We start from the raw sequence: 14030 nt of genomic DNA on the forward strand, positions 1-14030 counted from the left end.
AGTGTCCTTTTATGCCCTGGCATATATTAACATTTTCAACAGGCATCACAATATTCATAGAAGTTTGTTTGCAAACCACAACACACACCAGAAAACCCTCCCCTGCTTCCTCAGACTGGGCTGCTGGGTAGGAAGGAACAAGATGACATTTGGGATCTTTGCAGCACTGCAGTGAAGGACAGACTAGCTGCTTTTCTGCATCTCCACTGATAAGGCAGGAGCTGATAGATCCTTACACAGCACAGAATAAATAAACAGTTTGCTGCCATAACAAATTGAGTCCACTTAATTTCAGAGGTATTCAGAGTTGTCAGATCAGTGTGAGTTAATGCATTTCTACTGGAAAGGTAGGACTGCATTTCTACTGGAAAGTTGCTGTTGAAGATGGGAAGGCAACTCCAGGCCACTGACTGACGAGGACAGGTTTGTAAACAAGTGTCTATTTCCAAGTGCCTGTGAGGTTTCAGTCTTCCTTGGGAGCCATGTGCACAGCTTGCTCCCAGAGGCAGCTCCCGAAGGAGAACCATCGCTCCATTCCACTATGGCAATAATTAGCCCTTAAATACTCTCTTCCAACAGCAGTGAAACATTTTAAAGCCTGTGACACTCATCACCACCAGTGTCCAGTTGGGTGGCTGGCCTCTGCAGACACCCTCCTGGGGCCACATCTCCAGGCTGAGCCCACGCTCCCTCTCTGAAGGCGCATGTGACATTAGCAGTCATGGCACCTGAGAGCCATGGAGGCACTGCCTGACCTTTGGAGGCACTCAAACAAAGCTTTCAGCAGGCTCTGAGTCAAGCAAAAGTTTGGATATGCCTTCAGCATGGGTAGTCTGTCCTTGAACATGATGGATGGCTGTATAAAATAAAGCATTTATAAACTATCGCTATTCTGTGTACCAGGAACAAAAAAATAACAAGATGCTAATAATAGTTACTGACAATCCAGGGCTGCTTTTTATTTATGGCTCTCAAAAGCATATGATATTCCTTCACATCTATGTGGATCTTGTATCACTAGACTAAGGAGAAAGCTAAACACAGGAGAAAGTTTGGAAGAAACCTCTTACCAAAGCCAACACCTCAAGGAACTAATTTGCAAATTTTGAAAAGACTTGAAGATTCTGAAATCACTCCAGGAGCTAATTACATTTCAGCAGCCTACCTGCAAATGGCAACAAGAGTATTTTCTTCTAATTAGTTGACTGAGTGAATTAGATTTTAAATTAATGATCTTCTTGATATTGCTTCTAGTGTCTGCTGGAATTCCAAGGGAGAAAAATTCCTCCCACTCTCTCAGTTAATCCCATGAAAATCAGAGTATTACTGGTGAGGTGACTGGAAGATTCTGCCTCTTAACTGGCAAACAGTTTTCCTCCAGGCCAGGTAACAGCATTTGCATTGCAGCAATTTTTTAATTTGCAAAATGAACATGGAAATCCACATTTCAGTGGGTTTCAAGTGTTCTTTTCAATTATCATCATCGCTGGCATGCTCAGAAAAACACAGTTCCTCCTGTAGGTAGCCAGTGTTGTCATGGCAATCCAGTTTGTTTAGCTTTCATTTTTTTTAGTTTCAATGTTCTGTTGCATGCTTTGAGATAAATACAGGATGACTCATATCTAGAACTTGTTGCAGAAAACAACATCTGAACTGATTGTTTCTGCTGCAAAAATGAATGCAAAAGGGTACTACTCAAAGCCATAACAATATGACAGGAAAATACTTGAGGAATTGCTGTAATAGAGACCAAGGAGCTTGGAAAAGCCTTCATCTCAGCTCTGCCAAACCCAGGCAATCAGAGCACAAGGAATCTGAGACTAGGTAAAAAAAAAATACAAGATTTATAGAAATGTATGAGGCGTTTCCTGTCTTTTCTGATTTTGGAGCAGTTTAAGCTTTCTCCCCACAGCATCCAGGGACTATGGACTTCTTTCTAAAACTGTGCTGCAAGAGTGATCACAAAGCTCTGACCATGTCCCACCAAAGCTGCATGGAAAAGTGGGGGCCTATATGATAACAGTGATATAAAATATATATATATATATATATATATAAAATATGCATTATATGTATATTATACATATAATTACAGATATGTACATTATAGATTACATGTATATATAACAGTGATACTATTTTTTCTAAGTGCATGCTGTGCTGCAACCCACCAGACCCTCAGTTCTGGGCCAGCCCATCCCACTCCTGGCAGACAGCCCTACCCACAAAGACCCATCAGGGTACCCACCTGCAAGTGAAACATCTCCCAGCACTGGGGATTTTAGCAAAGCAGAGGCAAACCATCCTCCTGGTTGGGGAAAAATGGGCTTGTCTAGAAGGCAGTTAATAAGTGCACTTAACTAGTACTTGGGGAAAAAAGAAGGGGAGGATCTATCTTTATGGGGGGGAAAAAGGTGGGGATCTGAAACAGAAGCAGGAATACAATTTTTGCCCTTTCAGAAGTCACAGAACCTGTGGTTATGCTCTTCTGACACAACCTGCACGCTGCCAGGCACTCAGGGAGATTTCAGTTCACTATAAGGGTAAGAAGAGCTTTTTTATTAGGGAAAAGAGCTTCTCATTTGTATTAACAGCTGAACTGATTTTGGCTCAAGGCTCTCTTCATCCTCTTACAAAGCCCTAAACCCAAGTGTGTTTGACAAGGCAGTTCACAATAATGTCCTCCTAGGACACATGTGGCTGCAATTATAACCAGGTGGTGGTATTTTGGATATTGCCTTCAAATTGTAATATTTACACTCCCCCTAGGGAACTCCCAGTCCAGTCATACCTTCCCACACAAGTTTATTTTTCTGCTCTGTATATTGTCAGCCTGAACATTTTCTTTTCAGAGCCTCAGAAGAAAAAAAATTCCCACTCTGTCTATCCAGCTCATTCAGAGATAGTGGAGTAAACGACACAAACAAGGAGCAGACAGACAAATTCCATTTAACATCCAAATGCGAGCATTAGACAGAAAATACTTGTAACTTGAGAAGTACCTGTGTATTCCCTTTCATCAAACCTTCTGCATTTAGGTTTGCAGAGCTGCCAATCAGTAGGGGACAAGAGTAGGAAAGACAGGGATGAACAAAGTGCTGCAGCCTGATGAACAGCAAGGTAACTCCTCTGGAAGGTGGGTTTTTGTGCACCAGGGACATGGGGGAAAGCAGACATGCTGTCTTCTATAGCTACACTGCCTGAAGAGCTTTACTCTGTCTCTCTCAGTTGTTTCAACTCTGTGGCTAAGAACCTGAAAAATACAAAATTCTCTACAAGAATTTGAAAAAGCCTGTGAGTTTCCAGTGAAACCCAAGCCTCCTGTCAGAATCTCAGTGCTGAAAAACCTGGGACTGACTTCACAGTGTTTTCCCCCTGTGCTGTGGATGAGGATGTGCCTTGTGATCACACCTGACCCTCAGCTCCTCACCAACAGCAGCACATTCCAGAGTCATGCAGCCCAAATGCACCAGCAGAGCCCAGCAGTGGGCAACTGCTTCAGGAGAGGATCACTGAGGCAGCAGCAGATGAAGGGTTCTGTGGACAGCCACTGAGATGCTCAAGAAATTCAAAACCAGACCTCATAAACCTGCTGGGGTAATGTTTCTGGAAATGGCTCACTGTATCCCAGAGCACTGCCCACCCAGTGCTGCTGGGAGCCAAAGGGATGTTCTGGGCACGATGCTTTGCCTCAGAGGCTGGCCACTCTCCACCCCTTCTGTGTGGAAGGGCTTTGGAAAGCAAATTCAGACACAGGCTCTGGCAGGGAAGGCTTGTTGTGTAACCAGCACTTGCAGCAAGCACCACAGCCCATTGAAATGCCTATCAAAGCAGCACTGCCAGGGTCTGCTCATCACACCAAGAACTCTTGGATGAGAGAGATGGTGAAATCTTTCCTGTGGCTCTGGGAGTGCCACCTTCTCTGCAGGGCGACCTCTGCTTTGGAGAATCATCTTCCAAGCCAGGCCTTCCCCAACTCCCAACATCCAGTGGAATAAAGACTACAGTTAATGCTTAATGCATGGGCTGTCTGGCCCCGGGGTAGGCATGAGAGCAATTTTTACCAACATTGCTGTTCTCTCTTTTGTTAGAAGTGAGCCCTGGCTGCTGGGTGCCTGCAGGTATTACACGTAGGGCTGAACTTAAACACCTTTGAGCATGCAACAGAAAGCACTGACAAACCAGGCAGAACCTCACCACCCAATCAGCATGTGCCAGCCTGGCTGATTAAGAGCTGGTATGTCTATTTTATAGGGGTCTATTTTAATGCTATTTTCTAGCCTAAGGTCCATGAAAACTCCATATCAAAGTAGTTGCTACACTTGACTTCTATTTCCTTGGCAGAACTGGCTGGCACAGGGACCCATTTTCCCAGCACAGGTCCATGGTTCCCCTCTTGGTAGTTCATTGCCTTTGAAGTTACAACTGGGATGATTAAATGCAATGCTCAGAAAACAGTCATAAATCTCTGTGAAAAGGATTATGTGCCAGTTTTTATGTATAAGCACTTCTTCAGCTTTCTGCAGCACTGAATTCTCATTTACCTGATTGAAATAGCAAAGCAATACAGAAAGCCAGCTTACAGAGAGAACAGTTCAACCACAGGACAATGTTATCTCAAGGCAGTCCTAGCAGAAATGCATTAACTATTTAAGGAAGCACCACAAATAACCTGCTTCACGCCCAGGGTGATCAGCCACCAGAGATCACAAGGCAAATGCCAGCAGAAATTAATATAACTTGACTCCCAAAGACATAGCTTTTTTAAAAAGGAGACTTAATTAGAAGTTACAGGTAAAATTCAATCTGTTTCTCACAGGTTGAGACATGCTGCACAATGGATTTTTCCCTTGTCTTGCCACAGTATTGGTAATAAAATCTGTTTATCCAGAGGCCTCCTACTTCTTTCCTCTCAAGAAGGGCAGAAGAAAAAAACATTGAGCAAAACATCTGAAGCATGTCAGCCCTGCACTCAACACCCTCCTGACTTGGACCTGCACTTTTGGTACACTGTTTGCATAAAGCTGGGTAGCCCTCAAAACCTTTCTAGTTGCATTCTCCCTCAAATTCTGTCTGATACGAGCAAGAATGTTTGAACAGAGGTTTGGGATTGGTTTTTCTATCTCAAATATTGCTTACCCATTGCAGATTTTGAGATCAAAGTCTGTGTTGTTTAAGGTAAGGCCACTGGAGACAGTGCATTCTGCAACAGCCTGGATGGACAGGCTTCCATGGCAGGGCTTAGGAATAGAAGGATTCCCAACACCTTCACTTCTGCCTCCACTGAGAAAGGCAATGACAGACACATCTCATCTCCTCAGACCACCTTTGCCAAGCAACACATTGAAGGCCATGGAAATGTGGCTCTCATTTGTGCCACTAAGCTTTGAGGTACTTGGGAATATCGCTGGTAATTTTAACAACAGTAACTTAGTGAGCATGCTGAACAGATGACTGCTTCTAAAGACTGAAAAACTGTCATCATTTCAGCATATTATGCCCTTCAATTGTTAAATAAATTATTATCTGTCTACTTTAATTTATACATTTGTGCTGTCCAAGATTGGAGACAAGTTACATAGAACACATAGGCATTTTCTAGGGCCAAACTGAGCCACATCAAAGGTCTATCCAGCAGTGACCAGAAGTCCATGCCAAGTAAAGCATAAAAGATGATAATTTTCCCTCAGTTCCTAGCTGAAGTTTCTGAGTTGGATGTGGTCTCTCCATATTTAGTAGCCTGGATTTCTTATTTCAACTTGGCAAATCTCTCTTAGACCCTGCATAAAGGTTCAGCACACACTTGGTGTCCTGCAGGAGGGAGCTCCAGCTCAGCTGCCTGTTGTGTGTCACTTCCTTGGCTTGCTTGGAACCTGTCTGCTCTTAGATTCCTTTGATACACCCCGAGTTCTACATGCACAGACCCCTCACACCCCCAGTCCTGCACTGTAGGCTGTATCAGCTCTAAGGGATCACAGATTCTGACCTCACAAGTCACTGCTTTTTCAACCCCCTAACTGACACCTACCCCTAATGGTGGCCCCAATAAACCCTGCCAAAGTTACAGTGCTCCGCTGGGTTCATCCTGTGTCAGCCCAGACCCCAGCTCCAGGCCTAGCTTCATGAATTTCACAAAGGCTGCCACACATTTCCAAACTACTGTTTTTCTTTTTTATTCCACTGTTATCAGCCTTCCTTCCAGTCCCACAGAGCTGGCCAAGTCTTAGAATAATTTTCAGCTCTGTTGAAAAGCATAACATTTACCCTGGCGAGACATACATAAAAACCACATTTCCAGCTCAAATAAAGACAACTCTTTGAAAACAAAAAACTCCCATTTGTGACCTAAATAACCTTCAGAGTTACAAAACAACTTGCCCACTGCCTGACTCTAACCCTTGCTTTGACTACAGTAATGATGTTACTAATCACTTAAAGAGCACTACCCAAAACTGATCTTTTAGTTTCTGCCTCAACACCAAACTTAGCTCTTCCACTGCCTTCTTCCCAATTCAACCCAAGTTGCAGTTAACATCTTGGCTTCAATGCTGTATGCTAATTACTGCCTTCAAAACCTTGTTAAAAGCTTCCCACACCAGCTCTTCACATGCTGCTGCTCCTGTAGCTGTCCACAGGTGAGGAACACACCCTGCTTAGGAGCTTCTCTGAAGGAACACAAACGCTCCTGCAGGACAGCAGCAGGGTGTCCCCCAACTGGGGAATAACCTGCAATGACTCCAGTGATTTCAGCAGGCTGAACAACTCCTTTATTAAGCTTCCTATATTATACTACATACTAATACTATACTATATTCTACACTAAAGAAAAACCTTTGACCCCTTACTGACAGTCACAACACAGCTTTGACCTAATTGGTCAATCAATCCAAACAACCAACATCAGAGTCCAGTTAACAAATCACTTTGGGTAAACAATCTCCATAACACATTCCACATGTGCCAAACAACAGGAGCAGCAAATAGAGATAAGAATTGTTTTCTCTTCTTTCTCACTGCCTTCCCCAGGAAAAATCCTGGGGAAGTTGTGCCTGCGGCTCTCTGTGAAGAGAGCTGTGACCACACCTGCAGTCCTCCCCTGGACTCATTCCAACATCTCCATGCATTTCCTGTGCTAAGGACCCTGGAGCTGGATGCAGTGTGCCAGGAGGGATCTCAGAAGAGCAGAGAAGAGGGGCAGAACCGTTTTCCTAGACATTCCTGGAAACCCCACCTATGTCACTTGAACCTTGCTAGCTCCACCTGTTATCCCAGTCCTGCACTTGGGATGAGTGGCACAAGGCCAGCTGGGCAGCAAGAGCTCCAGCTTCGACCACAGCAAATCTCAGATGAGAGTTACAGTGTGAGTCTGACAGAGGAGGAAGGACAAGGTTTGCTGCCAGTACAAGGGTCAGAGGGTGCACCATGGGCTGTCAGTTCAGAGATGGTCCCTGGGTCTCAGAGCACCTGCAGGACTGACACTCAGACCTGCTGAAGGGACAGGTTTCCTGAATGGAGGATAAAGCTTTCTGGGTAAATTGGCTAAAATGAGGATTAAGATCAAGCTCAGCAGAAATGGAAGAGCTGGGATAATTAAAGGGTTTTAGAATCCCTTCAGAACAGTAATACTGCTTTTTACTGGAATGGATTTCCTTAATTAGGTTTGGAGTGGGTAGGTGTTGCTGGACTGCAGGTGAAGCCAGGGCTGCTGCTGGGGCCAAGGCAGGACCTCAGCCAGCAGCACTCTGACTTGTTTTTCCTAAGGCTGTTAATAAAATCCACAGTGCCAGTGGTAAAAATAGTCACTGTTTCATACCCTGAGAGTGACTTAGCTTTTGGGTTTAGAAACCCCTCCCCTGTCATTACAAGAGGCAAAGAGACAAACATGCAAAAGAACATGTGCAGCACAGAAGAGGTAACTGAAATTAGGCCAGGCTCATTTGTGACCTGCTGACCCCCATCTCAGCATAAACATATCAAAAAAGGACAGCAGCAAATCCTTCATGCTGTGCTGCACTGAGTCTGGTACTAATAACTCCACCAGAAACAAACACGTCAGAGCTTTCCAAACAAAACAATGTGCTTCCTGGAAGCACTTCTAGCCTTGATGGTAACAGGAGCTGTTGCCACGTTATCATAAAGGTTCCCCAAATGAGGTCCAGCCCAATTCTACAGCAGATGTTGAATAAGGATTTCTTGGTCTTAACCTAAGTCTAAACTGCAATTTCACTGTTGGAATGAGGAGCCAGCAAGCCAGAACTGACACAGAGGAAGACTGCTCCCATTTTAATCTGAGACATCAGGAAATTCCTCCAGAAAGCTCCAAAGTGTCCTTCAGTAGCTAAACAGAGCAAACACTCGTGGCCCATCCACATTCACTGCTCAGTCACTGATATTACACCAAGAAGCATGGTCACCCCCTTTTTATACAAACTTCAACTGAAGCTCAGGCAACTAAACTATATTCTCTGGGCTTTGCATAATAATAAGCACACATTTTTCAGTAAGAAAGCACCTGTAATACAACCCTGCAGGACCCACAATGTGCTTAAGGGTTCAAATAGTTTTGGTTGCTTTCTATTCCAATAGAGAGAGAGAAATACAAAGAACTAAGTTAAGGCAACACAACAGGTTTTTTTCATTGTCATCTGCAAACCATTTTAGTGTAGGAAAACATAACATCAAGACCACACTTTTGAAAGCTTCTATTTGACTGCTGTCATCATACCTTGTCAGTAAATATGGTGAGAATGAGGCTGGATTGTCCTGCTCTGAAAACATTGGCATGGAACCTCCCATTATCCAGAGGCGGAAATACAGCACGAGCATCACCTTCAAAGAAGAACACCTCAGTTAGCAATGCACTACTAAGGAGAGCTAAGGCCTCCAGCAAATGTTTTGTTGTGACAGCTCTCCATGCTGTGCTAAGCCAGTCAGCTCAGCAGTTTAGGCAAAATTCAAGCTTGCCACCTTACACAGGGTGACAAACCCTCAGCACAGAGCACACTGTGACTTGGTGTGTCCCTCCTCCTGTCTGCATTACTGCCAGCAACTCACACATCTCAGTACCCACCACAAGGGCAGCACTCTCAAAGACAAATCTGTCGCTCTGCTGCAGTGGAGACTGCAGAATTTTGCTACTGACGTCTATCTAAATGCAGAGGGGAAAATCATGGGTAGATGTCTTAAAAGTTCTTATCATTTATCCATGCTGGCATAGGTGTAAGGATAAGCTCCATCAGTGCTTCTCATGCTGCACAATCCTAATTCCTAGAAGGATTTCTGGAAGCTGCCACTCCTTTACCTTTCTGGTAACCACTTGTCAAAGGACAAGCAAGGGGATCTGGCTCCTGGAGCAGCACAGGGAGCTGCACACCCGGAACATTCCCATGGAAGAGCTTGTTTTCTCCTCTGCAACATGTTGAGTCCTGCGTGCAGCACATCAAGCAGCAGTTTTCCTGACAACTCTTACCTGCAGTGGCATTAACAGCATGTCACTGACAGGGCAGCCCAGTGCCACAGAGCCCCGTGTATTTAGGGCAGGAAATACCTGCAGATGATTACATGGTTACAAGGGCAACCACTATAAATCAAAAGGTTTGAAGTGGAAACACGGTAATATTCTTGTTTCTGCGCAGCTGAAGTTTTCTAGACTAATTCCCAAGCCTAACTTTGTATTAAGAGCTAACATGTGAGCTTTCTGAGTCTTTTGGGATACCACTATGCATTGTTATTCTCACCAAATACACGGTCAAGTCCATTCATACTTACGTAGCTTATCACCAAAGCAGCTCTCTTCAAAAAAGGCCTTGCAGTATACATGAAATTCTGGTTGTTATTTGCAGTCAGGTAGCTGAAATACAAGGAAACAAATGTTTATTGAAGTACTTTGGAACACTAACTCATTTTTCAAATGGAGAAAAATGTGTATATTGATTTAACCACCCTAAATACAATAATAATGACATCACTCCTACTCTTCAAAGGTCCTTCTACATAAGTAAAATATTAAGACTAGTTCAAGTAATCCACACTATAATACATTGCAGTTTTGCCATCAAAATCTGGTTTTGGTGTGTTTGTTGGTTTGGTTTTTGGTTGTTTGTTTTTAAATCTTCAATTATCCCTTGATCCTCAGAAAAATCCCAGGTGTGTCTCAGTGAGATTGCTGTCTTTAGACTCCCAGAAGACTATACAGAGACATATTTTCAAAAGGTCACCCAAACAGAGCAATTCAATGTTAGACTATGATTAAAATGCAAAAACTCCTTGTTCCCAGCTCTCTGCTCAGTCTCTAGAGAGGAGAATAACTATCTAGCAGAACCGATTTAAGCATTTTTTGGGAGTGCATTCTGCACGCTTAAGTTTCATCACAAGCCTGCTGACAAAGTGCTATGATAATTAATTGTACAGAGAGAAACACACATGGCATACTGTTGTAGGAATGTTCATAAAACCCTTCCTGTTTCTCAATGAGTAAAATGAAACTGTATTTGGAGCCAAAACTATGCATTTATTTTAATAGAGTAGAAGCACTTGCCAAATTCTAAGGAACTTTCTTACTATAACAAACAGTGCCATATCCATGGCATTAATTTCATGATAATTCTGTGTCTATTGAACCTTATAGATGCTCCATCATTGTAATAAAGCAATAACAAAAAGAAATACAGAAGAGACAACAGGAATATTTTAAGCATATAGTAGGTAAAAAAACTATTGAAAAAATGACAACTTATTTTAAGAAGATATAAATATCAAGTCAACAAAATAAATTCAGAAGGAAAACTTTTGCAGGTTCTTCTGTATAACTTACAGTCAGTATCAGGATACTCTATTTAAATGATTTACAAAAACTGCAGTTTGTATTGCAACACCTTCAAGCAAGCTACCTTTCCAAGCATGAAATCCTCATATGTTTCTCCTGTGAACATGGAGCATATAAAGCACATCTTATTTCCTCTCCAAATTCCTTTAGACAGTCTATCACCCGATTGCTTCCACCCTTCAAGTCTTTGAAAAAACAAGACTGAAGCACTTCTTAATGCAGCCAAGAGTCTTTAATACCTGGGGTTTTGTTCAAATTTTCTAAAGCAGAAAGTTTGCAAGCCTGGTCACCATGGCAAGATGAAGAAAAGATTACACTGCAGAAAAAAAGCACCAGGGCAAATCCAGCAAGAAACAGAGGCAGCATTTACCAAGATGAAAGAAGTACATCTGGATGCTCTGTACAAAGGAACTGCTCTTCAGAAAGCTTTCCCTAAGTGCCATGCCTAAAACTAAGGAACTAAACCACACAGCATAAAGCAAGCCAGACAACTTTCAGTCTTTGGAGTCTACTTACTGTGGAAATGTTGACATTTAAGCACCAAACCTGACTTAAATGTCAGACTAGTCTACAAGGGCTGAACGCCTCAAAGTGCAAAGTTTCTGGAGTTCCCACTGATTTTAATCAGGCTGCAGCAAGTACAAGGGAGGTGAAACTAAGCCTTCAGCTTTGTCTCCCCATGAAAGGTCAGGTTGGCCTTCAAGTGCTCGCCATGGCGCGGCTCCAAAGCCCACCAGAACCAAAGGGAAAGCCTCTCACTGACTTTAACAGCATTTGGACCAAACCCCAGGCCTTTGTCCCCTACTGGAACCCTTTATGAAACTCAACCCCCTTGTGATTTGCAGCAGGAAGTGTTTGGTTGCACTCTGTTTACATTTTTATGTGTGGAGAGAGGAGAGCCCTCTATTCATCACACTGCCTGACTCTTCCAGAACCTGTTTTCGCTCGCTTTTACTTTTAACTCTCTGCAACACTTTAGGCAGGAATTTTCCATTACAAATGTTTGCTTTGGGTAGAATTATTCTGGGAAAAGATCAACTAGAACAGTTCAGCTCTTCCTCCAAGGCTTCAGTTACAGACAGAGGAGCACTTTTATCAGTGTCAAGAAGTCTGGCAACTTCGTCCTTGAGAAGCAGCATCACCTCACACCAGTGACCCAAAACTTGTGAGGTGGCCATCATCTCCAGGCTGTGTGTTTGCCCTCCTCCAGAGAAGCCACCTGTGGTCAGGTTGTTCAATTAAAAAGTGAAACTTTTCCATTTTGAAAAAGCTGCTGTCCTGAAGTCTGTCTGGAAACCACAAAAGATAAGGTGGTTCAATGCTCAGCACGCCTGCTCTCCACCCACCAGACTGACCTGCAGGAGTGGCATAAAGGACAGGTCACACTCAATGCCTCAAAGCTTTAGAAGAACCACCTGGTTTCCCAGAGCACCTTACTGGGCTACCACTTGTGTCAGGGAAGGTAGCCAGTGAAACATCTCAGTCTGGTGCAGGTGGAAGGACAATACACATTTTGTGTAATGAAACCAAATGAACTGCAAACGGGACATGGATGAGGAAGTTTGTTAAATGTCCATGACACACAGCATGGAAAATGCAGGAGTTTTTTACATGTAAAATTGCAGCAGCTTTTTCCATGTAAAATCTCAGCTTGCAAACATATCTGAGGTTACACTGAACTTCGCTCAGACAACCTTAAGATCAGCCAAAGCTCTTAATTTTCTATTTAGCTAGGAGAAGCAAAGAAATTACTATTTTAACAGTTAAACCATTTTATACCCCTTTTTAACAGCTGTCTTGTAAAAAAGCCATTCACTGGTCACATTTCCACACATTTGCCAACCTCTCCAGGCTGCCAAACATCCCTCTGTTCACAGGAACCACTCCCTATCACCTGCTCCACCCCAACCAGCACAGTTGTGGTGCCAAAAACATGCCAAAACACACACACACACATGCATTCACTCCCACATGAGAGTGGGTGTGGGACAGAGTTAGAGAAAGTGTGCTGATGGCAGCACCACACAGCAACATGCTGCCTCCTGAGTATGTGAACATTTCAAGGTGTGGGTCTTCCAGATCTTCCTAAAAAAAATTATACAATTAGAGGAGAACATCCAGCTCGTCAGGTTCGCTAAACAAGTGCAAGAAGAGCCCATTTGGGCAGAGGTTCCGCTTCCACTTCATGCCAGCTTTCCCACAAAGCAACCCAGCATGTAATTGCCTACTTGCTCTCTTTTAAAAGCCTTTCAGGAATACTTCCCAAAACAACCAGAATCACAACAAACAATAAATCCAAGAAAAGCTTAATAATGCAGGGACTTCTCTCGCGCAGTTCGAGCAGAGGCCAAGACAGATATTTGGCAGTCCCAGCTTCCTGAAAAGCACAGCTCATCCTGGAATCAGTTACATCACCAGGGCACTCCGAGGCTTTATAATTGAAGACAGCAGGGTAGGTGGCCCAGTAAAATTCAATATGGTGCAGTTTATAGGAACATACACTTTGCTGGTACCAGATGGACGCTGGGTTAATCAAAACAAACTTCTCTAAGAAGCAGGCAGCTATTTTAATTTGCCTGTGCCACTGCAGGCACCTCGAGCTTACAGAGCAGTGTGAGGCAGCTCCTCAGCTGCTGTTCATTGCCATGGTTCTGGGAGCTATTGCAGACCACTATTGGAAACAGGTTTATCCCACACTGCAGCTGACTCAGCTCTGGCACAAAACGTGAGCTTGCTCTGTGCTCTTTTTCAAGGCTTTCTCAAGGGAAGTGAATAAACAATTAAGATCTGTGATGGACTCTCCATCAGGAATGTCTAAAAGACCAATATAAGTAAGCCTCAGAACAAGTGTTGGTATATCAAGAGATTGTTTTGGCCAGGTCACTTCATTCTGAGAGGATCATTGCTCTCATTTATACTCTGCTTAGGAAACAGATCCACTTCCCAGCAACAGCCAGAGTTTTGAACTAGCAGTTTCAAACCCCAAATACTACAGGAAGATATTGGAAGGATGAATAAAAAAGCAAGGCTGTTCTCTTATTCCTAATTCTTGATAACAGTAAAACACCTATAATCAAGAACATTTTTAAACTTAGAAGGGGATATTTTAAGTGCATGTCAAAGCTTTAGGTCATTCATAGATGCACATCTAACCCTAAACCAGCTTGACAGACTCCCCTGCTGAGAATAAGCAAGTTTTACAGGA

General features: G+C 43.3%; 1 protein-coding gene across 2 annotated transcripts in view; it reads right to left on the minus strand.

Moving 5' to 3' along the window:
• Positions 1-14030, minus strand: part of TMTC1 (transmembrane O-mannosyltransferase targeting cadherins 1) — a 141936-nt gene that overhangs the window by 77520 nt on the left and 50386 nt on the right. For both annotated transcript variants that reach the window (XM_077178285.1, XM_054632236.2), the window contains exons 6-7: positions 9769-9850; positions 8726-8829 (exon numbers count right to left, since the gene is read on the minus strand). In XM_077178285.1, coding sequence (XP_077034400.1) covers positions 8726-8829; positions 9769-9850 — 186 coding nt within the window. The remainder of the gene's footprint in view (positions 1-8725; positions 8830-9768; positions 9851-14030) is intronic.

Source organism: Agelaius phoeniceus, chromosome 5 (assembly GCF_051311805.1).
Source record: "Agelaius phoeniceus isolate bAgePho1 chromosome 5, bAgePho1.hap1, whole genome shotgun sequence".
Lineage (NCBI taxonomy): Eukaryota > Metazoa > Chordata > Aves > Passeriformes > Icteridae > Agelaius > Agelaius phoeniceus.